This window comes from Peromyscus leucopus, chromosome 19 (assembly GCF_004664715.2).
Source record: "Peromyscus leucopus breed LL Stock chromosome 19, UCI_PerLeu_2.1, whole genome shotgun sequence".
Taxonomy (NCBI): Eukaryota; Metazoa; Chordata; class Mammalia; order Rodentia; family Cricetidae; genus Peromyscus; species Peromyscus leucopus.
The window spans coordinates 53,149,570-53,175,170 of NC_051079.1; the positions used below are offsets into that span (position 1 = coordinate 53,149,570).

Genomic DNA, 25,601 nt, shown 5'->3' on the forward strand with positions numbered 1-25,601 from the left:
GGAACTCACATAAAGGTGAGAGGAAATGATAGACTCCACCAAAGTTGCCTGCTGACCTCCACATGTTTGAATACATCGATCTCTCTCACACACACATGCACAACTTTAATTTTTTTTTTTTTTTTAATTTTTCAGACAGGGTTTCACTCTGTAGCCAGGCTGGCCTCGAACTCACAGAGATCCACCTGCCTCTGCCTCCCCAGTGCTGGTGTTAAGAATGTGCACGACCATGTCCAGACATAAACACTATACTTAAAATTTTTTTTTTTTTATTTTATGTGCATTGGTGTTTTGCCTGCATGTATGCCTCTGAGGAGGCTGGGGGGAAGGATTCCCTGATAGGGTGGCCCAAGAGAACACAGGAACCCAAAGAAGAACAAGGGAGACAGTGTGTGCGTGTATGTGTACACGTGTGTACATGTATCCTTTTGAGGCCGGCCGAGCAGCCTGGGATACTAGAGGATGTTCTAAACATGTAGCAGGATGTGCATCTGAGTCTTGCCGACCCACACATGTACTCAGGCAGTGTAAACAGGTGTGCGGACACGCCACTCTTCACGTGGAGACGCAGCAGCTACTGTTTAAAGACAGCCTTTCTCGAGTGAGGGTGTTTACCTTGTGACCCACACACTTTGTTTCCTTAAAGCCCAATCAACACTCAGCATCACTTCCTTTCCCAGATGTGTATTCTGAATCTTCATGTGTGGGTGGGTGTGTGCATCTGCCTGGAGCAAAAACTACTTCCTGTGGGCTCTTGAGTCACACCCAGGCTGACACTGCTTTCAGAATCCAGTAAATCCATTAAGAGTTGTACAGCCTTTCCTGATGATCACAGAGCAGTCCTGCTTTGCTTAACATCCAGCCAATCATTTTACAGGTCGGATTTATCATCACTCTTGGTCAAAATCCAAATATTGCTACTAATCATGTCATCAACATGTTTTGTTTTTAAGCCCAGAGAGATATACCAGACTACCTAGCCAGAGAGAGACCGAATCTTATTCTTGTGAGCTGGACATGTTAATCTGCATAACTAAAGGAAGCCAGGTGGCCAACGGCACCACATCCACAGCTCGGTCTCACTCGACAATAACAAATTGTATATAAACTGGTTTCCATGGTTTATCTGTCCGCTTTGCAGGTGGCTGAGGAGATGCGGTTTGTCTCTTCGCTTGTTAAGGAGTGAGAGGCATCACATTTACCCCCAACACATTACAGACAAAGGCTTCATAAATATTAGGCTCTTTGTCCAAGAAAGAGGTCAGTCCTGACAGCTTGAGAAATGATGGCCTTCACTTTGCTAGCTTGCCTGTACTTCATGTTACCTTTTGTCTCGCCTGCAAGAAATATTTCTCTCAAGTGCATGCAAGATACTGATGAATTCCTTTCTGATCTGAATTCACCGAAGCCCAAAGAATACGCTCTGAGAAGTAAGTAGGTTTCCCTGTCCTTCTCGGAAGCTGAGCAAAGAGCAGGCTGCCATATTTGCTAGACTAACCCATGACAATTTTAAAAGGCACCAAGCAGGAAAGAGTAGACAAACCCGAGACAGGGGAAGAATTGTCACTGCAGAGGGCTGTAAAGTCAGTCTAGAAATGCTATTGTAATGAGAAGATTGTTCCTAAATACTGTGTGCTTTACTAATGAAATCAATAGCATTTTACTTTGCACCACATGCCTGGGTTTATTTCCTTTTTGAGACATTTGATCTGCTTCTGATAGTGAGTTGCTTTCTTATTTACTGAAACCAGCTCATCTGTGTTGTGCTGATAGCGGCAGATTCTAAGGTGTGTGGTGGAAAAATGCATGGGCTCCAGTGAGCAATGAGATCTCTTTGTGTGTTCCTTGTCTGGCCTTCAGATAGTTGCAATTTGGTTTTTTGTGTGTTTCTCAAAATTACATGCGTACCTTTCTGGCCAACAGAGGCTGAAATCAAGGATACCTTCACTAGGAGTGAGATTCATTGTCGTTGCTGATGGAAATCATGAACAAGGAAAATGCAAAGACTCTTTTGTAAAGCCAGCTAGGCTAACAGAGGCATTTCCATTTCCATTTAGAACACACAGCTCCTTTGTTCTGTCTTTAGAACCACCTGTATCCTAATAGAGAGTGAAAACAGAGCATTTGGATAATTCAAAATGCCGCAACACTTGAAACGACTCCTGTTCTCCACAGGGTCAGATAACCTAGGGGTTGATGAAACGGTGGCAAAACACACACCCAGTTAATTCCACAGCTATTTGGAAACCGATTGTGTTGCCTAACCAGACTTGGTGATTGTAACGGGTCTGTTGCAACGGCCCCAGGCCGCTGGCCAAGAGGCTCCAGACGGCGTGACAGCGGGCACAGATTATTCTGGTATTGAGATGGCAGCAGATAGTCAGAAACAGTCACAGCCACGCGCACACTGTCCGCCTTGCAAGTTTCTCTACCCATGTTCTGTCTGTAGGCACCTGGAAACCGAACATTCTCATTTTTCTTTTCCTTAAAATCGAGATTTCTCAGGCCAGGGAGATCACTCAGTTCTAAGGTAGTTTACTCTGCAGCTAGACCACAGTTCGATTCCCAGCACCCACACCAGAAAGCTGGGTGTAGGGTCCACACTTGTAATTCCTAGGCTGGAGGGGCAGAGGCAGGTAGATTCTTGAGGGTCAATGGATTGCCAGTCTACCCCATCAGTGAGTCCTAGGCCAGTGAGAGATCTGTTCCCCAAATCAAGATGGATGGCTCTGGAGGGACAACACTAGGGTTGACCTTTGGTCTCCATATTTAAGTACACATGTACACCTGCATACATGTGAACATACCACACACCCCAATATGAATGGGCAGGTGACTGTCAGTTTACTGCAACGGATGATAAATTTGTCTGTCTGTAGTTGTACCGTTGCTTTGACATCTGTCTGAGAGTTCTGAGCACAGAATGTGCTGTTCCCCTTGGTTTTCATCAGGATTCTCCTGGTGGACCTATGGAAGGAGAAATCAGAAGAGTGAAAGTGAGCACTTTGACATAAGTGGTAGATACCCTTTAGAAACTTGTATAGGAATTGTCCCTTTCGGTCTCCTCAAATCCCCTTTATGGGAGGGGAGAGCTATTGCTGTCTAGTTTGTGAAGGAGAGATAGAGTCACAGAGATGCAGAGGGTTTGTGTGAAATACGTTGTAGAATTAGGGTTTGAGCCCTGTGGCATCTGATTCCAAAGCCCTTCCTTCCCCTGTCTCTGCCCACATATATCTTCCTAAACACACAAATACAACCTTCTCAGTCTGTGGGATGTTACTTATACATATGTTTGGAGGGCTGACCGTTTGGCATTTGATAACCAATTGGTGTGCTTAGCCCTGGGGAAAACTGTTTGTCCTCCCCCCACATTCCTTAGTTGCCTGCAGTTCTTTGTGTAGGGTTCAGACCACTTTAGTGTGTCTGTTGGCATCATCCCTGTTCATCTCATCTTCAGGCAGTCCTGCTGGGGAGACTTTATGTGTGCAGCTTCTGACATTAGTAGGAGGCACAATCTCATAGCAAACTCCCTGACCCTCTGGCTATTACAATCTTCCCGCCCCACTTCCACAAGAACCCCTGAGCTTTAGCTTTGGGAGTTGTGTTGTAGATGTAGATGTTGGGTCTGGGCTCCACAACTTTGCATTTTGATTGTGTGTGTGTGTGTGTGTGTGTGTGTGTGTGTGTGTGTGTGTGTGTTTAATGGTTTTCTTCTATTGTAAAGAGAAGTTCCTTGATGAGGATGAAGACTACACTTATCTGTGGGTATAAAGACAAATATTTAGTATGTCCTCTGTTGATTTAGTAAAGTGGTGGTTCTAGGTTCTCCTCCAAGATCCATGACCTCACTGGCCCTGAGGAGTTGGCTGAGTTTCCAGTACTAGGTACGGTTTTCCTCTTTTTGAGCAGGTATTAAGTCCAATTAGAGAGCTGTTGGTTACTGCGAAGATACATGCCACAACTGCATCCTGAGGGTTATCATGCCATGCTGGCTGATACTGTGGTTCACAGCCATCGTAGCTGGGTAGGACTGATGGTTATTTGCTTCCTTTGGAAGCTTACAGGGTGCCTTCTGATGCCATGAAAGATAGTCCTCCAGGAGGAGGCTTTCAAATGACCAAATCCTTACCTTTGATCATTGCCTAAAATAAGCAACCAGGAAAGAAACAAGAAAAGACCAAGACAAAATGCAGCCACACAAAAAGGAGTGGGAGGTACATCTATCAATACTGATCCAGCCAGAGAAATGGCATCAAGAGGGAATAAAGTACCTAAATTTAAACCAACTAAGGTAATTAAGGCTGTCTGCTGCTTAAATGCATGCAGTACAAATGTTAAGGAAGGTATGAGAATGGGAGAGAGCATCCACCTGTAGTCTGGGGTGGCATGGCGGTGGTGGGGAGGGGGGTACAGCTGGGGCCTCACTAGATTTCAAATAGTTGGCCCTGGTTATTTGTTTCAAGCAGATACCTGTGAGAACATGGGTGTTTCTGTTATTCTTTATGCCTTTTTTCTTTTTTCTTTCTTTTTTTTTGGTTTTTCGAGACAGGGTTTCTCTATGTAGCTTTGCGCCTTTCCTGGAACTCACTTGGTAGCCCAGGCTGGCCTCGAACTCACAGAGATCCGCCTGGCTCTGCCTCCCAAGTGCTGAGACTAAAGGCGTGCGCCACCACCGCCCGGCTTCTTTATGCCTTTTATTGTATAATTATGTTTTAAAACACCTTCTCCAACCCAAAGCACAAAGATGGTAATGGGCTTGGGTTGTGTGGGGCTGGATAACAAGCCATGGCCTGAGAAGATGGTATGGGAAGAAGACCTTTGATATCTGTATAGAAAAGAAAAGGTGGTGATTTAGAGAGACTGAGTGGGAAGGATAGATTAAAGGGCATACTCTTTTTCTTTTAGCAGCCTCGCACATATAGGCAAGCGCTTTACCCCTGGGCTACACACCCAGCCTACTCTAATCTGTGATTGGGAAGCTATTGGCTTGGGCTGTGGCGATCACTGCCACACCTGGCTTCTCCTTCCACAGTACAGGTACATCTCATGGGGAGGCAGAGTCAGCAGGTTAGAGAGGCACTGGGCAGTTCCTGCAGCTCGGGGCTTGTTTACTTTTCAATACTGAACAAACAAACAAACAAAAATGTGAAATACCCTTCGGTGATCAATCTGTTACTGGATTCAGTACACAAGTTGCTCAAGTCACAAGGAAATGAATGCAGTTTTGTCATACATCCTGTTTCAACTTCATATTACTTATTAAGGCAAATGAAATAACCACCCATATTCATGCTGGGATTACACCTGTTGGTGAGCAGAAATCACATGGCATGGCTAGAAGAGATAACAAGAAACTCGTTTAAGTAGTCTGTGAGAACCAGTTGCCTACATTCGGGATTTATACTCAGGGGTATTATGGATTTCATTTTTGTTTGTAACCTGTGGTGTTACAGATTGAATTGTGTTTCTTCAAATTCATATATTGAAGTCCTACCCAAAACGTCACAATGTGTCATTGTATGTGGAGATGGGGAGAGGCGTCTTTAAGGAGACAATGAAGCTAAAATGAGATAAACAGAGCCCTAGTCCAATGCCAGGTTAGGACACAGGCCTGCTTGGAAGAAAGACTGTGTGAAGATATGTGCTGTATATCTGGGCCCATTTGAACCAAGGAGAACGGCCTCAGAAGAAACCAGCTCTGCCCACATTGCCATCCCTCATGTACCAATTTGCAGAACTATGAGAAAAAGTATGCCTACTGATGAAGGTGCCGTGTGGCATCTGCTGGTAAAGGTATTGTGTGGCATTTTTTTAAAAAGATTTATTTATTAGGTATACAGAAGAGGGTGCCATCTCATTACAGATAGTTGTGAGCCACCATGTGGGTGCTAGGAATTGAACTCAGGACCTCTGGAAGAGCAGTCAGTGCTCTTAACCTCTGAGCCATCTCTCCAGCCCTCATGTGGCATTTGTTATGGCAGCCCTTGCAAACTAATCATGTGCCACATGTCCTTTGTATCAGTATAATGATAATATGCCCTTATTGAAAGATACAGGTTGAATTGTGTCTTCACAAAAATATGTCTATAGTCCAGGGAGATAGCTTAGTTAGTAAAATGCTTTCCTTGAAGGACCTATGTGTAGGAGTCCATGCTTATAACCCCAGTGCTGGGGAGGCCAAGGGAGAGATCCCTGGCTGAGGCTCTCTGGCCAGTTAGTCCAGTCTATTAGTTAAGTTCCAGGTTAATGAGAGACCTTGTCTTAATCAAGGTGAACAGTGCCCAAGGCAGTCAAGGTTGGCCTCTGGCCTTTCCCCACATGCAAATGCATTCACACACCTGTGCACCTGCACACACATGAACATGCAGGCACACACAAAAATACCCCTGCTTACACCTCGACTTTTAATTTTTATGCGTGTGACTTTACTTGGAAATAGTGTCTACGTTGTAAATTATAGTCAAATAATGTAACAGTCAAGCAGTGAGGTTAGAGCAGCTCCTGATACAATGATCATTGTCCTTTAAAGAGGGAGTCTGGATGCAGACACACACAGGAAAGAACACTCCGTCATGGCAGGGGTGCCAGCAATCAGCAGCTAGCAGATGCCTGGAATGGACTCCCCAGGGCCTCTGAAATGAGCTGCCCTGTCCTTGCTTCAGACTTCTAGGCTCCAGGAGCAGAGGATGGATTTCTATTCTTTAAGCTACTCTGGGTGTGGGGACTGTTAAGACAGCTATGGAACAGGAAGACAGATGCTAATACAGACTGCTCCGACCTCCCAAACACACTCCGCAGAATTAAATCATGTGTTTATCACCTGGAGTGGAAGAACAGAAGCCCACATATCTCTAGTGAGGGGCCCGGGCCTAAAATACAGTGGTGCTGCTGGCAGCCATTTCTCAAAGTCCAAGCTTGCCCATTCCTGATGCTGTCCACGGCCGAGGCCTTGAGTGGAAGCTATACCACATGTATACACCCAGACTTCCTACTTGGCCTCCAGGTCATTTCTCCAGACAGAGTTTGGGGTGGGGGCTTAGGCAGTAGTTCCCAAGCAATCTGCAGTACTTTTCTTGTCTGGCTTCTGATCATCTCATCCTCCCAGCTTTCCAAAACAGCACTTTACCTCTAAAACATTTCGTAACCCTGCACATCTTCAGGCCCTGCCTCAAGTTTCTTAGCCTGCACTATGACAGGATGCCCAGCTTCCCATTTGGATTTCGTTGTCTCTTTGGCTTCATCATTCATTTTCTGTAGTCACTGTTTTATCTTGTCTGGATGCCTCAACTCTTTCCTAGACACTCAGCGCCCCAGGGGACCCTTGTCAGAGGAGGCAGTCCATAATAGACACTACGAAGGGCAGTCACAATCTTCTGTCTTCACAGTCCTTAAAATCCTGAGGGGAGGGGCCAACTGGGGCCTGGGCTGCACACATCCCTCGCTGTCCTCTACAAAGGGAAGGGGTGTGCATAGGCCACAGCACAGAGCTCCCCGGGGTAAACACAGAGAGGAATGATAGTGAACTGAACAAATCTGTGTGCTACATGAACTAAATCACTGGAGCCGATGGGCTGTCGAGGAATAAAATAAGCAGAAGAACATGATCGGAGTGATGAAAGAATACTGGTAACACGAAGTTACACATATGCGTGTGTATGTAAAGTCGAGAACTGTTGGATATTAAAGAGAGTGAAAATGCTGCAATTGATCCATAGTCCATAGAGTAAATATTAAGGTGGATAGAAGTGAAGAAAATTTGGAGAGCTACCTCAATTCAATAGCCCTCTCAAAACAGAGCAAGAAAAGATGAATATACGGAAAATGGAAAAAAAGGGGGTGGGCTGGACAGAGATGGCTCAGCAGCTAAGAGCACTGACTGCTCTTCCAGAGGATCCAGATTCAATTCCCAGCACCCATATGGTGGCTCACAACTGGCTGTAACTCCAGTTCCAGGGGATCTGACGCCCTCACACAGATATACATGCAGGCAAAACACCAATGCACATAAAATAAAGTAAATTTAAAAAGAAAAGAAAAGAAAAGTGAAGAGATGGGGATTAAAATGACTACTCTCAGATGATAATAGGAACCAGATATAGAAATACAACATAGGGAAGGAAAGAATATTGAACAAGTGATGGCCATGCTTTCTCCAGAATGAAAGGGGGATGGGGCTCACAGAACACTGGACAAGACATGTCAAAGAAACCTACCCCAGTGTGTCCAGACAGAGCTGAAATTAAGATTATTATGAGCAATGAGAAGGGGCGGGTGAGACGGATCAGAGGTTAAGAACACTTGCTGGTCTTTCAGAAAACCAGAATTCCTCACAACTGCCTGTAACTCCAGTTTCAGGGGATCTGAAGCCCCCTTCTGGCTTCTGCTGAAACCCACACACATAGTTACAGGTACAAGCTCCCAGCTAAGCTTTTCACACGGGCTCTGGGGATCCAAACTCAAGTCCTCATAATTCACTTCCAAGTGGCATAAGGAAACTGAATTTTGCACACATCTGCTTTGGAATTCAGTGTATGACTCGGTGGGAAAGCTCGGAAGCAATGTTCTTAGTGGCAACCTGGACAGGTTGGGATCCTACAGCGAGTGTCTTTCCACCCGGGGCCCCGAGGGAAGATTCCGAGGCCAGTACTGCAAACTTCATCTACTGCAGGTGAGTGGAGGGGACCCGGGTGCCCTCAGCATGTAAGATACACACCAATTGCTTTTCCTAACTGAAACCACAAAAAGACACTAAGAGACCTCATCAGAAGCGGTGATCCTCTGCTTCTTTGAGACAAGATCTCTCTATGTAGAAAAGGTTGACCGGGAACTTGCAACCTAGCCCTACTTTGAACTGTGAACTCTTGATCCTCTAGGACCTACTTAATGCTGTGACCCATTAAAACAGTTCCTCATGTTGTGGGTTCTCCCCTCCACACATACACACCATAAAATTATTTTCATTGCGTCTTCATAGCTGTCATTTTGCTACTGTTATAAATCGTAATGTAAATATCTGATACACAGGGTATATGACATGCGACCCCTGTGGAAGGGTTGTTCAGCGCCCTCCCTGCCCTGCGCCCCACCAAGGGTTGCAAACCCACAGGTTGAGAAATGCTGCTCTGGGATCTCCCTCCCAGGAGCTGAGGTTTTAGGCATCCACCCCCATGCCCAGCTAAAACGTCATTTTAATAGTTGGTTTAATGTGCTCAGCCTCTTTGGAATGAGTGACAGGAGGCCCTTGTCAAAAACCACATACACTTGTTCAGATATTCCTCTCTCCACACTGGAAGGAACCTCCTGGCTGACCTTTAAGTGGAGGATCCAAGGTCAAAGGTGGCCAGCAATTTGAAGAGCAATCTTCCATCTTTGGACTTATTGGTAGGTCTCTCTACCCATCTCAATTTACTCCATTGGGGTCCCTATAGGGGGATCTCTGCCATATTTCAACTTTCAGAGTTCTTACCGACCTCCACCACTAACCCTGCAAGTTTCAACTTTACATCCTTTCTACCAAGGAAGCAGCCATTGCGCGGTGGAGTGTGGATCAAACCCAGAGGGTCAGAACCTAGTGGCTCAGCTTGAAACCCTGAATGCATCAATTTCTGGAGCAGCACCTGGAGTCCAGTTACCTGTAGCCCTGGCCCCAGAAATGGAGCTCTGAATGTGCATTTGAGTGATCCAAGCAGATGAGCTGTAGTTTTTTGTTTGTTTTTTTTTGTTTTATTTTGTTTTGTTTTGTTTTTTCGAGACAGGGTTTCTCTGTGTAGCTTTGCGCCTGTCCTGGGACTCACTCTGTTGCCCAGGGTTGCCTTGAACTCAAAGAGATCCGCCTGTCTCTGCCTCCCTAGTGCTGGGATTAAAGGCGTGCACCACCACGGCCTGGCCTTGTAGTTTTTGAATACCCATTAACCCAGCTGACTAACATTTTCAGGCCCGCTCTATCTTTTTAAAATAATATAAAATTTTAGTATTTTTTGAGGATTTCATAATTCATACATTCATATATTAAAACAACATATTTCAACCCCCCAGCTCTTCTCAGATCCACCTCCCATCCCCTCCCTCTCCCAACTTAGTGTCCTTTAAAAAATTCTTTTTAAATAGCTCACTGATTACAATTGGCTTGACTTACCTTTAAAGTGTGTCAATCCTTTGACTGCTCAGATAGAAACCTAGGCATCACGCAACCTTTTATTAAATACAAAATGGATTTTACACGTGTCACACACAGCTGAAATAAAATGACATTGCTGTCTGGCTAGAAACCACAGTCTGAAGCGGAAGGGAGCGGGCTCCTTGTTCCTGGTGCTCTACGAGCCTTCCAGCAGTTAGCCATGGAGACGGTGGGTGTGTGTGTGGGGTGTGTGGTTCCTGAGTCTCATTTGCCCCACTGAAGGTCTGGAGGACTGTTTAAGGGTCATTTTCAGACGAATGGTTTTGATATCAGAGTAGGTCAGGCCTACACAGTCATATACATTGTATACTTTGAAGCTCAGAAATTGGTATTTATGATTTGGCCTATCTTTATTAAGATGGGCATTCTAGTTATTGACTTGACTTTTTTAGAAATAAAATCTTGACTTGATATATGTGCCATGTTATTCAGAAACTGCAAGTTGACCACTGTTTAGACAATTCTAGGGGAGCCAGTTTTTTATGACTGTTAATATGGAGGAGGAATGCACTGGGGTAAATTATCCAAAACCATTGACCTTTAATCTGGAGGAGGGATGTGGCCAGTAAGTTATTCAAAACTTCTTAAATTGTGACATTGAACCTGGGTGCGTGTTCAACCTAACTTAGGTACATCTGATGTGCTACATTCACCTGGACCATCCTGTACTGGCAAGAGCCTATCTTGAGAGGTCAGAATCCTTTTTTCTTTCAACAGATTTCCTTCTGTCCTTCTTCCCTCCTGCCTGCTGTATGCTAGGGTAGTGACAGCCTTCCTGAGAAACATTCATGCCTGTGGTGGCTTATGACTGTAATCCTGGCACTTAAGAGAATGAGGCAGGAGGATTAGGAAATCAAGGACTTCTTGAATTACGTTAGGCCTGGCCTCAGAAGACAAAACAAGGACCTGATTAGATGACTCCGTGTGGAAAGTGACTGCTTCAGAATCCCAAAGACCCATGGGGAGATTCTCCAGCACCCATGTAAATGCTGGGTGAGGTCTATAACCCCAGCTCCTGGGTGGTGTGCATGTGTGTGTGTGTGATATGTGTGTCCTGTCTAGCCAATCTAGCCCAAACTGAGAGCTCCAGGCTCAACCCTATCTCAAAAAAATAAGGTGAGCAGAGAAGGATAATCTGTATCAATATCTGGCCTCCACTTCGACATTTGAGCGCACACACACACACACACACACACACACACACACACACACACGCATGTGTGTATACTATGAGCACTAACATTAAAGGGCATTGTGGCATTGTGTTTCCCAGGATGGAGCAGACTATAGTGTGGGTGTGTGTGTCCCTGACTCTTGCGGTGAAGAGGATGTGACCATGATGTCTCAGCTGGGTAAGTATGAAAAAAAAAAAAAAAAAAAAAAAAAAAAAAACCACAAACTACTGTCTCAGCATGAAGTCTGAAAATTCTAACTGCTTAGAGACAACCAAGGCTGCGCCTTCAGGACCTCCAGGACCTTCAGGACCACACCGGACTCTTCATCTTGGTTAGTCAGCCTAACTAGGAATAATGGAGGGGAGGAAAGTTGGGAATGGAGGTGGTGGGCTGGTGGTGGAGAGGCCCAGGGAAGGAAGAGAAAGACAATGGCCGGTAGATGATTGCTGCATCTTGATGTAATAAAGCCGGAAAGTGAAACAGTCTCCCCGCCGCTGCCTCATTAGGCCTGGAGACAGGAGTGGGCGGTGTCTGGTTTCCATACTGTGAATTCTCTGCTCTGCCCATGTGGCTGCCAACTGTCGGGTCAGGAAGCCATTTGGAACTTGGATTGGGTGAGGCCAATAGGTTGCAGTGGACTAGCTGAGAGCCCAGCCTTTGGGCCTGGTTGTCACTTCCCAGCTGTGTGACCCCGAGCAAATCATTTAATCTACCCCCCCAAGCATCAGTCTCCTGTCTCTGTAGCAGGGGACTGACAGCCTCTGAAGTTCAGGGGCTCCTGATGTCTTAACTCATAATCATGTCTGACATTTGGCCATGCAGAGGAAGACATTTTAGCCCATAGAAACTAGTTTCATCTTTTATAAGTCTTTCAAAATTGTCCAAGCAAGCGCTTTAAAGCCTAAAATTTGTTTTTATCACTAGTGATTGATATTAATTTTGGTCATTTATAAAAGAGCTATCAGCTCATGACTAAGTTCTCCTTCAAAGTGTTGATAGCGCAGCTATTCTTAGTGACTTTAACTTGTCCTCTAAGTTTATAACAACACTCACAGCTTTGGGCGCATTATCTGTCTAGCCTGGTGTTTCATGTGCTGTTTAAAGACAGACAAGACCAACCAACCAACCAACCAACAAAAAACCAGGCCTGTGGTCATATGTCCACAACCCCAGCACTCTAGAAGATAAGGGCGGAGTGTCATGAATCTGAGATCAGCCTGGGCTACAGAGCAAGTTTGAGGATAACCTGAGCTACAGAGCAAGATATTTTTGTATCAAAAAAAAAAAAAAAAAAAAAAGAGCTGGTGACCTATCTCAGAGGCCTAGCCCTCGCTCAGCAGCTGGGAACCCTGGGTTCTACCCCCAGTGCTACAAATCAAATAAAAAATGTTATAAATCAAAGTCAAATTTGGGTTCTTGATAGAGAAGTGATGCATATCATAAAAACAAAGACAGGTGTAGCTACTATGACATTAGCATTTCAAATGAGTAATCAAGGCCCCAAGTGTAACTTTGCCTGTCTTAGGAGATTTATCAGTTACTCCAGTTTTTCTGGCTAATGCTAAGCTGGCTAGCCAGAGCTGACTAAATGGGATGAAATGATGATAAAAAAGATATTTTGAGACACTCATTCTCGGAGAGACATGAAAAAGGCGCTCTCAGAGAAACCAGAAGAACCGGCCCAGGCTAGGGTGAGCCGAGTCGACGTGGGGCGGTGCTGGGGAAATTAGAATTGGACAGCAGAACCTCTCTCCAGCTTTGGCACAGACAGGGCTTGAGATCAGAGCTTCTTTGCCCTGGGGAACTTTTCTCCATCTGGAAAGGATTTGTCAGTTATTTCTTAGAGCCTTTTGATGGAATTGCTAGGATCTCCCCTCCAGATGTGGGGGCAAGCAGTTCAGGAATGCCAGGTGGCTGCTGTCGGCTCAGGTGCTGCTCGCTGGAGCAGAAGAGGAGCAGCGGCGGCAGACAGGCCAAAGCAGGATGATCAAAGCATTGCTGGGAGAGAGAGACAGACAGACAGACAGGCAGAGACAGAGAGGCACAGTGAGAGAAAGAGAGATATCGAAAGACAGAGAGAGACCGAGAGAGAAACCCTGGATGGGTAGGAGGGATGGACGACCAGCAGCCAGAGGCTGGAGGACCTGCTGCTCAGTGGTTTCCATGGCATGTTAGAGCATTTCAACTAACAGTCGGTGCGTGATGTGATAGTTAACCTTCTTTGTCAGCTCGACTGCGTTAGAATCACCCAGGAGACACACCTCCGAGTGTCTGGGAGGGTGTGTCTAGAGGTTATAGGAGGACTCATCCTGAATGTGTGGCTCGGGATGTAGACTGAATAATAGAGGGGAAGGGAGGAAGTAAGTTGAGTGCCTGCATTCTCTTTTTCCGGGCCCACAGAGATGTGAGCAAGCAGCCTCACGCTCCCTCTGTCACCTGCTGTGTGTGAGGGACTGTAATCAAGCCATGAAGCCAAAAATCACTCCTTTCTGCCTTCAGTTACTTATTGCCAGATGTTTGGTTACTGGTAATGAGAAAAGTAAATAAATGTGGCAATGGCTTCCCGGAGAAAGTGAAATTTATGTCAGCCCAGGGTAGACAGAGTCCCAGACTAAACCTAAGATTTAAAAAAAAAAAAAGATAGAAAAATCAAGCCTGACTCTGTGGCTCGCCGTGCCAAAGTACTTGAGTTTCCCCTTACCTCTCCCAAGTGCTGAGTAGTCAGTGCTCTTAACCACTGAGCCATCTCTCCAGCCTATCCCAGGATCTTTCTAATAGTTCCTGAAAGTTCTTTGACTAAAAAACTGGTGAGGCATCTGCAGGGAACTATTGACAACCTCATCGAGAGCGTTATTTCCAATGTGCTTCCTGTTTTCTGGTCCTTTCTGTCTCCATGGCTTCCTAATGAGCTTTGATGGTGGGGCAGAGGTAGAAGGTACAACCTTATCTGTATCTGGGTCTGTTTGTTCTGAGTTGTCAATTTCACCGTCATCCTCAGACCTTTCCAGTTACTGGTTGCTATGACAATGCCATCAGCAGCTTTTTTTTTTTTTTTTTTTTTTTTTTTTTTTTTTTTCTGCTGCTGCTGCTGCTGCTGCTGCTGCTGGGAATTGAACCTTGGGTCCCCTGGAAGAACATCATGCTCTCTCACAGCCATCTCTCCAGCCTCCCAAAACTGTATTCTTAACTAGTATGTTCAATGTGATGAACTTATCCGAGGCAAATTCTCCCATGTGTAAGATAAGGTGGACACTTCTCGTAGGTTAGTAAAAGTTACAAGTAGTGATGGAACCATGCCTCATGTCTTGTAGGCACTCAATGAACTGTAGTGTTTGTGGCCGTTAATAACAATTGGTATTACCATTATTTGAAACCATGTGTTTTCAGTGTTTGCCCAGGTCCTGATTCTGAGTGTGGCCCTGGGGAATTGCAAGAGTCTAGATTCCAGATCACTCCCAGACTTCCAGTTCCGAAGCCTCTAGGGAGAGGGCCAATAGTTGTCCCGTCACACTCTGGGTCTCTCTGAGTCTCACTAACATTTGAGACAGAACACTAATCTCACTAGTAAGATCGTTACATATCGATTCTTCCAAGGATTCATCAGCTCTGTCCTAAGCCGGTGTTTCTGAGCTTCAGTTTTGGATGGTGCCCATCCCAGAGTGGCTGGCTTCCGTTGTTTTGTTGCATCTTTTATTGCATATTTTTGTCTCTCTTGCAGAGATTTGCTCACAAAGAGACTGGAGTCCGTCCCAGGCCCTTCTTAGATTTAGCATTCCCGGGGCTGTGTGCCAGAAGAGATGTGAGAGATCAATGGACTGAGAGTTCAGAAGAGTCTGTTCCATTTCTGCTTGGGTCAAATGCCTAGTAGTTCTGTGGTGTGCTGGCTGGTTGTGTGTGTCAGCTTGACACCAGCTAGAGTCATCAGAGAGGAAGGAGCCTTGGCTGAGGAAATGCCTCCAGGAGATCCAGCTGTAAGGCATCTTCTCAATTGGTGATCAATGGGGGAGGGCCCAGCCCATGGTGGTTGGTGCCATCCCTGGGCTGGTGGTCCTGGGTTCTGTAAGAAATCAGGCTGAGCAAGCCGTGGGAAACAAGCCAGTAAGCAGCATCCTTTCATGGCCTCTGCGTCAGCTCCTGCCTCCAGGATCCTGCCCTGTTTGAGTTCCTGTCCTGACTTCCTTCAGTGATGAACAGCAATGCTGAAGTGTGAGCCGAATAAATAATAAACCCTTTTCCTCCCCAACGTGTAATTTTCATCGTGTTTGTCACAGCAATAGAAACTCTAACGAAGACAGGTGGCTTTCAGCATCTTTTTATGTTTTAAGCATTTTTTTAAAGGTGTGTGTGTGTGTGTGTGTGTGTGTGTGTGTGTGTGTGTGTGTGTGTGTGTATGCACAGGTGCCTGTGGAGGCCAAATGAGGGTGTGGGATTCCCTAGAACCGGACTTAGAGGACGTTGTGGACTGTCTGATGTGACTGCGGGGAACTGCCTCTGGTCCTCTGGAAGAACAGTGTTCACTTCTAATCCCTGACACACGTCTCTACCCCCCTTTGGCATCTTTGTTTTTCATTTTCCCTCCCACTATTCATAAAGCAGATAAATTTGGTTTTTGGTATTCATGGTGGATTGGTTCCAAGACCCCCAGGAGACTGAAATCCACAGATGCTCAAGCCTTTATATAAAATTTCATAGTGTTTGCATAGAACGTACACAATCCTCCTGGGCACCATTAACCATCTCTAGCTTATTTATAACACCCAATGAAAGGCTATGCACATAGTTATTTTATAGTCATACTGTATCGTTTAAAGAATAATGATGAAAAGCCTGTACATGTTCGGTATAGACGCAACTTAAAAATACTGTCAGCCTTGGAAAGCCAATGCACGTTAAAATGCCAGCTTTGTGTTTCAGTGAGAGGAATACACTCAGGAAGGTCTAACGCACTAACATGGCCTCTTCTTCTCTCTTGGTAGATATGCTAAGGTTCAGAAATACTTCATTTTTGGCACCTTCCCTCTCCCTCTTTACAAAAAACTCTTCCTCCTCGCCTTGTGAAAGTGTGGCCAGATGCGCTGCTGGGGTGTTTCGGCTGGACACGTTTGCCTCCGTGTGTCTGTAAGTATGGGCCTCGGAGGTACCCAGCTGGGGGTGATGTCAGTGTCCGCTCATCAACCTCTCTCACCAACTGCATTTAGTGTTGAATTTAATTCACTGAATGATGACTGGCCAATGCAGTCTGGCTTCGAAGTTCAGTGATCTGAGTTTGGTGTCCACCCCGATATTCCTTCATTGAAACTTAATCCCGAATGTGATGGAGGCAGGTGGGGGCTGCAGTAGGTAACTAGGCCCTGATGCACCACCCTTACAAATGAAATTAGTGTCTTCTTTAAAGGAACCAGGGGAGGTTCCTCAGCTGCTGGTGACTTGATTTGGGGACTCCCAGCTTCAATCATCATCATCATCATCATCATCATGTTCCATTGTTCATAAGCTACCAGCCCACAGCATTTTGTTAAAGCATCCTGTGTTGACTAAAATACAGGGAGATCACCATTAAAGGAGGAAATATGAAAATACTCCAGGGAAGACAGACCAGGCCCCAACTTCAGTGGGGTCCAGGACCACCAGCAAATGCATCCATCTGCAGTCATTCCCGAGCTGAAAACCTGTGGGGCCTTTACCCACCACCCCCACAGTTCCCCAGAGTTTTCTTGAGTGCAATCAGCAGGAAATATTAGATAGAAGGATTTATTGCGGAGACTATTGCAGAGATAAACAGATAGAAAATAAAGGATAGCCTCGAGAGGGCCTGGAACCTATTCCAATGGCCCCGACTGTCTCTGGCCCAGGGTTTTTATAGAGACGCCAAGGGGTGGAGCAAAAGACCTCCTCCCCCAGCACATCCAAGTGCAGACCATCTCAGACACCTGCACTCAGGCCTGTGGTCCTGATCATCCTCTATTCGGACCTGCTGGGTAAAACCACGAGGAACCCGAGAACGGGCTCCCACAAAAACCCCTTTCTCTGCTTGGAAGCCCGGCCTCTCCCCTGACTAATCGCATCAATGTGCCCTTCACCTTTCTGCATTTTGATCATTTCTTGGCACAAATTGAAAGGAAGTATAATTCTAGGTCTTGATAACTGAACCATTTGTTTATAGTGCCTTAGCAGGGATGTCCACACACGCTACATTAGCTCCTCACCAGGATCAAAGGCATCCTTGTGAATACCACACCAGTCTGATAGGTGAATATAGATGTTTAAGTCATGTCTTTTTAAAAAACTGATGAGGAGGGTTTCTTTTCCCCTGAGATTATTTGTTACTTGTATTTTTCTTTTGTAAGATTTCCACCCTCTTCTATGTCTGTCTGTCTCTCTCTCTCTGTGTTGAGCTTTTCTTGTTTTTTGTTTTGTTTTTTAAGTTCATCATCTTTATAAGGGCTGTTTATCCCTAGATATACTGCTACAAATGTTTTTCTCAGGGTTTTGGTTTTGTTTTGTCTGTTTATAGTAATTTTCACTCCACCTTAGCCAAAATGCTGAGAAGTGATACTTATGATAATATTCTAAGCTAAGAGTGAGTGAAATTTATTCATCTTTTCTATTGTGATTTCCCCCATTACTTTTATTCTTAGAATTTTTAAAAGATGTATTTTTTTTAAAAAAATTAATGTGTATGTCTGTGTGAGATTATGTGGACCATATGTGTGTAGGTGCCATGGAAGGAGAGGGCATTAGATCACCTGAACTGGAGTTACAGGAGGTCGAGAGCCCCCATTGTGGGTGCTGGGAAAATGGAACCTGGTTCTTTGCACGAACAATGTGCATGCATTCTTATCTCCTGAACTTTCTTCAGCCCCTTTTCTTAAGTTGTTAAGTATTCCTCTGGCAATTTTTATGTTTTTCTTGTTGCTGTCATATTTTCCTTTGGGAGACATCATGTTTCTTTGCATATTAGCTAGCCTCGAACTCAGGAGTCTCCCGACTCAGCCTCTAGTATGCTGGGGTTACAGGAGTGCCTCCATGTCCAGTTGGTGATTTTGTTTCTCATGGGGTTGTTTTCTTGGCATCTTTGGTGTTATGTGAAGGCCTGGCCAGGTGTCTTCTTTCTGCAGGTTCATCACCTTGCTAGGCCTTGTCCTTCCTGTGGTGGGGACTGTTTACATGGTGGCCAGGAACTGGGGCTTGGACCTCAGGCCATCACCGGCACACGGGACTTCGGCAGGCTGTGAGAATCTGCCTTTGAGAAATGTGGAGAGCGATGGGCAAAGAAGCAGGAGCCCACAGACCAATTGCCAAGTTCATCTCTCCCCGCCAGGACCCCTGAGCAGAGGAAAAAGTAAGCATTTTAAACTAGGACCACCCCAGAGAAATGACCTAGAGAAGCGTGTGGTTGGAAAATAATTCCTCCGGTTTGGATTCTAGTGAATGCCCAGCAGTTCCTAAATGTCAGCAGAGGTTGGATCTCCACTGTTTACAATTCAGTCTTTGTTTACCATCAGGGTGCTAAGGCAAGGTGAAGTCCCTAACAATGATGAATTATGTCGGGTACAATTATCCAGTGTGTTTTTGTGCTGACCAAAGCCTGGGTCAGTTGAGAGGTAAGGGGTTCACTGTAGTTCTGCCCCTGGGAACAGATTCTATGATCAAGGCTATTTTTAGTTCTATAGATTTATGTAAATTCATGTACAACTGCCAGGGGTGAATGTGCAAGCAAAGCTAATCAATGTATCTGAGTCCGAAATAGATGACTCAACCCCAATGTAACAAAATGATGATTCGATTGGGCCCTCGACATTATGCTTTGGTGAATAATGAAGAATATTAGTTTCAAGGGCCATGGTGGCATATTCCTTTAATGCTAAAATTCAAGAGGCAGAGGCAGAAGAATCTTTTGTGGTTTTGAAGCCAGCCAGGACTACTACATAGTATGACTCTCAGAGAGAGAGGAGAGAGAGAGAGACAGACAGACACAGACACACACACACACACACACACACACACACACACACACACACAGAGAGAGAGAGAGAGAGAGAGAGAGAGAGAGAGAGAGAGAGAGAGAGAGAGAATATTAGCTTCATTTCCACCTGCTTATATGAAAGGGAAAAACATAGATATATAGATGATAGATAGATAGATATTATCATCTATCTATCTATCTATCTATCTATCTATCTATCTATCTATCATCTATCTATCTATCTATCTATCTATCTATCTTCTAAATGTCTGTCTGTCTGTCTTTCTATCTATCTAACTTCTATCTAAATCTATTATCTATCTACTTACCATCTTCACACCATTCAAAAATTGCCTGTTCATGCAAATACCTTTCATATATATGAAGTAATTTTCAACAAATTTCCCTCAGGTTTTCAAAATTGTCTTTCCATGCTCTAAAGGAGGCTTAAAAAAAAAACCTCAAAAATCTCAGGGAGTTGGCAGGGTAAATATGAATATGTAATTAAGTAGCTTCAAGGAGTATGTCCCACATGGAAAGCATAGCAATGATTTTTCTCTGATCTTATTTGAATTTTACACAAAATCAGCATCGACAGTGACTTAATTATAGTAACAGTTGACATAAACCCCAATATCAAAAAAGCAATAAAAGACAGAGCTAGTCTGAAAGGGTGCTCAGCAGGCATAGAGTTCTGGGGACCAGTTCCCATGCAGAATGGGATGCAGATCTGCCTGCAGGGGGGCAATGTCAGTCTGCACAGAGTATCTGCACAGAGCCCTGGAGGTAGGCCCACTCTGTTGGTTATATTACAACCCCATCACATGTAACGATGGGCTTTTCCAGGTTCCAGAAGTCTATAGTGGCCTCTTGTGATGTGGCTGTAGATCTTTCTCTGCACCTGGCTGTCCTATAGACAGGTCCAAGTTCAGCATGGTAGAGAAAAGAGAGCATACATGGCCGATCAAGTCCTGATCGTGATTGTCTCGGTCCGCAATAGTATATGTGCTTGCCTCTTAAATTCACCCTTTCCCTGGTCTCTGTAGTTTAGCTGGAAGAGAAAAAAGAAGGCCTGTGCCAAGACCTCCTGCTGGGCTGCCCTGACTTGCTGAGCAAAGCAGCAGGCCAGCTGTTCCAGAGGCTCTGTCTCACTGTAGTGAACTGACAGACAGCACACCTCCACCGCTTTCAACAATGCCAGGCTGGACCTCAGATGCCCATCTTAGGACCCATCTCTGACTTAAAGCAGATATATGTATTAAGTATCAGGCATCAGCATGGGCCTTTAAGTTCTCCCCTAAACTGAGATCCCCCTGATCTGCATGAATTTTCTTGGCATTTACTCTACCTACCTGCCATTATCTATCTATCTATCTATCTATTATCTATCTATCTATCTATCTATCTATCATCTATCTATCTATCATCTATCTATCTATTCTATCATATCTACTCTATCTTATCTCTAATCTATCTATTATCTTCTATCTATCTATCTTTTTATCATATATTACATCCTGACTACAATTTTCCTCCTCCTTTTCTTCCAGTCGCTCTTCCCCCATCTCTCCCAGATCTACTCCTCCCTTCAGAAAAGAGCAGGCCTCCCAGGAATATCAACCGAACTTGGCATAACAAGTTGCCATAAGACTAGGCACATTCTTTCATTTCAAGGCTCAATGAGGCAACTCAGTAAGATATCCCTTGGTGCCTGAGCTCGGGCAACACAAGGCATCATGGAACACCAATGTCAGGTCAAGAATAGTAGGGGGAGTCAAGGTCCAAAGGACAGGTACGAGAGCCCAGAGACAGATCTTGAGGGGACTGTGGGAAGCCTGAGTTGAGCATTCCAGGTTCTGAGCCGGAGTCTGAGAGGTCTCTGCGTGCGTTTTGGGTTACCTTAGGGTGGTGTCTGGATGGGTCTGGTTTACATGAGGGCTGGTAATAGCTCCACTTTTGCTCAGGGTTTCTAGGAGCCGTGGATGGAGCTCTACAGTGCTTTTCTTGGCAAAAGAACATGCCAGCCATCTGTACCCCAGAGCTGCCAGAAGGCACCTGCCAGACACTGAACGGGATCCGAGTCCTGAGTCTCCTTTGGATTGTCTCGGGGCACACCAGTCAGATGACCGCTTGGCTGTCTTTGGGTATGGGGAGCTGACTGGCTTCTTCTCTGGCACCCATGGGAAAGAGAGCCCTTTCTATGTGGGCTAGCGGTGGGCCATGGGATAGGACCCTGACAGCTGTCTCGGGAACAGCCAGCCTTCCTTCTGTTCTAGTGACACACTGAGACTTCCTGTGCCAAGTTTCCCAGGGCTGCAATCACTGCCACTTCCCTCGGTAGAAACCAGGTACCTGGTGGTATTTGGCCATTGTGTGCTCCCTCTGTCTACTAAGACAGGAAGTAGCTTTTCCCCATTACTGAAGACTAGGCAAGTATAACCAAATGTGGTGCATCCATGGAAAAGTCACCATTTCTGGACATTGCCACACCCTGAAGTCCCTCATCCATACGTCAGTGTCCATCATCCAGTAATAAAGGTCATCTCTCAGCAGGGGACCAAGCAGGTGAATCAGAACCAGAGGCTGGGCCACCGAGGGCAGTTACAGGGAGACTCTGAGGAGATGGGCACCTGCCCTAACTCTGTGAGAGTCCCAGAGGGCTGTGGGCATCATAAGAGCACAAAGGAGCACACAGCCCGGGTGACAGGGGCCTCAGTCACCCCTGACATTGTTGCTACAGCTCATGCAAACAGATGTTGAGATCATACCTCTTGCTTTTTTCTCAAAGTGAAGTCCTCTGGTTTCCCCCAGCTGAACTAAAAGATGTTGCTTTTCTGCATGTCTGTTATAGATAATGTGCTTGAATGGAGGGCCAGAGTGCCGGCTCACCCGCTCTACCTCTACTCTCGGAGTGGCCCGTTCTACGTCGGGGTGGATACGTTTTTCCTGATCAGGTGACGAGGTTGACGTGGAGTCTCTGCTGCGATGCTTGTGAAGAGATGCGGGTGTGGGGGAGGGTTGTCGGTCTCCCCTTCCCGGGAAAAGGCCATCCGCACTCATCGATTCACCTGGGGCTCGGCTTCTGTTTATTTCTGGAGAGCGCAGTTGTCACAGCTACCCTCTGGGGGGTCTTCAGTTTCATCCACGAGTTAAAATGATGCTGGAAAATGGCCTTTTATGAAAGTTGAATTTTGAAAATATTTTTATTATCTTTTATTTGTGTGTGTCTACATGTATGTGTCTGTATGTACTATGTTGGTATATGTGTGTCATGACATATGTGTGCTGGTCAGAGGAGAGCTGGCAGAAGTTAGTTTTCCTGTCACTGTGTGGGTTCCGGGAGTTGAACTCGGGTCATCGGGCTGGGCGGCAGGCATTTACTCTGCTGCGCCATCTCAACAGCCCACACACGTTGATTCTATTTGTTAAAATCATTCATTTCAGTGGTTCCCAAGCTCTAGGAAGTGGTGTAGATTTAGACTAAAATTTCCAGTTCTCACTCCAGCAAAATGTGAAGGAAAAGACATAACAAAACAGTGTGAGGCTCACAGAGTCACACCCTCTTAAAGGATTGACCTAAAATTTCCTAATCTCTTTCTTAATTTTGTAACTTCTTAAAACTATTAAGAGTTTGATAAATGGCACCAGGTAACGTAGGGTCCACCGGGTGGCCCAGGGCAGGGTTGTAAATACCGAATGCCTGGGGATATTGCAAGCAGAGAGAGATGCCTTCTGCTCATATGGACTGTGGATGCTGAGCCTCTTATTCCTGGAGTAATTCCTGCTGGGGATGCAGGCTCGCAGGCCCCTCCCCAGATGAGCGGGGTGAGACCAGCAGTGCAGGGTATCACCAGCCCTCTAGATGATCCTGACGTCCACTCTGGTCAGTGAAGCACAGGGTAAACCCGGGTGTTGGAGCGGAGGAGCGCAGAGGCATTGGGATGGCACAGTGGGTCAGAGATGAAGAACGACGTTTCTCTTTGCTTTGTCTCTTTGTTTCCATTTCTCAGGATCATTCTGTGATTGCCTGTTTCCCTCTAGTTTTTATTTTATTTTGTTATTTATTTTTTTTTTAAAGACAGGGTTTCTCTGTGTAGCCCTGGCTGTCCTAGAACTTTTTTGGTAGACCAGGCTGGACTGGAACTCTCAGAGATCCACCTGCCTCTGCCTCCCAAGTGCTGGGTTTATGTTATTACTTCAGATGGTTCCCATATTCTTTCATTTCAAATTTACACATATGTGATGTGTGCGTCTGTGGTGTATATGTGTGTGTGCATGGCTCACTGAGGAGTAGGATCACTGGGTAACAGTCTTCCTCTGCAAGCAGGATGATCTGAGTTAGAATCTCCTCTACCCATGTAAGAAGCCAGGCAGGGGATACACTGGCCTCTATATGAGTACCTGCAACACACACACACACACACACACACACACACACACACACACACATACATACACACACATATACATACATGCATATACCACACACACCACACATATACACATACATACATACCACACATACAAACACACACACCACACACATACATACCACATACATACACACACCACATATATACCCACACACCGAATACATACATTATACACACACACATGCACGCACATATACAAGCACACATATACCACACACACACATCACGCAGATACACATACATAACACAACACACATGAACACACACCAACACACACATCATACCACATACATGCATTCCACATACATACACTATACACACATACATTTCACACACACAACATATAAAACACACATATAACACACTACCTACACAATGTACACCACACACCACATACACAAAACACACATATACCACACATATTATTTATTTACTTAATTTTATGTATATGGGTACAGTTTTTGCCTGCATACCACACATGTGCCTGCTGCCCAGGAGAGCCAGAAAAGGGTGTCAGGTTCCCTGGAACTGGAGTTACACACAGTTGTGAGCTGCCCTATGGGTGCTGGGAATTGAACCCAGGTCCTCTGGAAGAGCAGCTAGTACCCTTAACCACACTGAGCCATCTCTCCAGCCCTTCACATTTACTCTAAAAATTATTTTTTTTTAAAAAAAAATTATGTTTATGAGTGTTTTGCCTGCATGTATATTCATGTACCATGTACAGCCTTGTGCCTGAGGAGGCCAGAAGAGGGCATCAGATCCCCTGGAACTGGAGTTACAGATGGTGTGGACTGCCTTGTGGATGCTGGGAATTGAACCTGGGTCTTCTGGAAGAACAGTTATTTCTGTTAACAGCTGAGCCGTCTCTCCAGCTCCCACTTCCCACAGATACTATTGAATAATGGAGTATCATTGTTGTTTTTTTGCAGATAATAAATTCAAGGTCCAGAAACAAAATAATTTGCCCATACTATTAAGGTCAGAATCAGAACTTAAGAATACAAGTTGAGTATCCCTGTAAATCCGACACCCAGAATATTTCAAAATCTGCAGCTTTTAAAGTGCTAACAAAATACCCTAAGTGGGAAATTCTACAGGTTATAGGTCCCAGACAAAACATAGGTGTGCCAAAAATATTGTCTACAATCATCTTCAGGCCTATATATAACCTGTAGAACTTGTTCTTAGCCTCGGGCTTCATCTCCAATACCTCATTAGATGTGTGCAAGCATTCCCAAATGCTAACCCACACCGGGGTCCACACATTTCAGATTAGGGTATTCTGCTGCAGTTTGTTTCTTGGGTCTCATGTCTGACCCTCGATCACTGATATACAGAAAAAACAGGGTTTCAGTTACCCTGGAGGAGAGCTGTGGGCCACTCTTTTGAAATCCTTTCCTACCTCTTGGGTTAGCATCATACTAATCTATGACGAGTGATTTCCCCTTCTCCAGTCCGTTCAGGACTCTGGGACTCACAGCCTGTTTCCCCTCGTTTTAGTGCCCCTCCTCGTGGGCTAAGCAGTACATTCCCACACACGGAACAAGAGCCAGCTCTGCTTAGCAAAGACTGCCTGCCAGTGGGTGCCAGGCACTCTGAGAAGAAAGAATGGCCCAGATTCATCCTTTGCTGAGATGAAGAGGAGGCCAGAATCAGAATTGGCTGCCCTACTTCCAGCTCTCAGGGCTTTCATTTAGATGTCTTTTATGCATTTGGTTCCTATTATAAGGAATCCAGCCTGCTGCTTTTCAAAGGAAGTCGAAGAGGCATTCCCCAACCCAGCAGGATCCCTTCCAAGTAGGGCCCAACACAGGCATCCTTGCTGTGCGGCAGGAAACACGTTTGCT

At 45.3% G+C, this 25,601-nt stretch overlaps 1 protein-coding gene across 1 annotated transcript in view; it reads left to right on the plus strand.

Moving 5' to 3' along the window:
* Positions 1–537: 537 nt before the first annotated feature.
* The window catches only part of LOC114685965 (O-acyltransferase like protein), a 46,539-nt gene continuing 21,475 nt past the window's right edge, over positions 538–25,601 (plus strand). Inside the window, exons 1-7 of the mRNA XM_028860612.2 lie at positions 538–1,430; positions 8,529–8,668; positions 11,451–11,529; positions 16,329–16,470; positions 18,471–18,694; positions 21,283–21,462; positions 22,170–22,272. Coding sequence (XP_028716445.1) covers positions 1,283–1,430; positions 8,529–8,668; positions 11,451–11,529; positions 16,329–16,470; positions 18,471–18,694; positions 21,283–21,462; positions 22,170–22,272 — 1,016 coding nt within the window. The 5' untranslated portion in view covers positions 538–1,282. The remainder of the gene's footprint in view (positions 1,431–8,528; positions 8,669–11,450; positions 11,530–16,328; positions 16,471–18,470; positions 18,695–21,282; positions 21,463–22,169; positions 22,273–25,601) is intronic.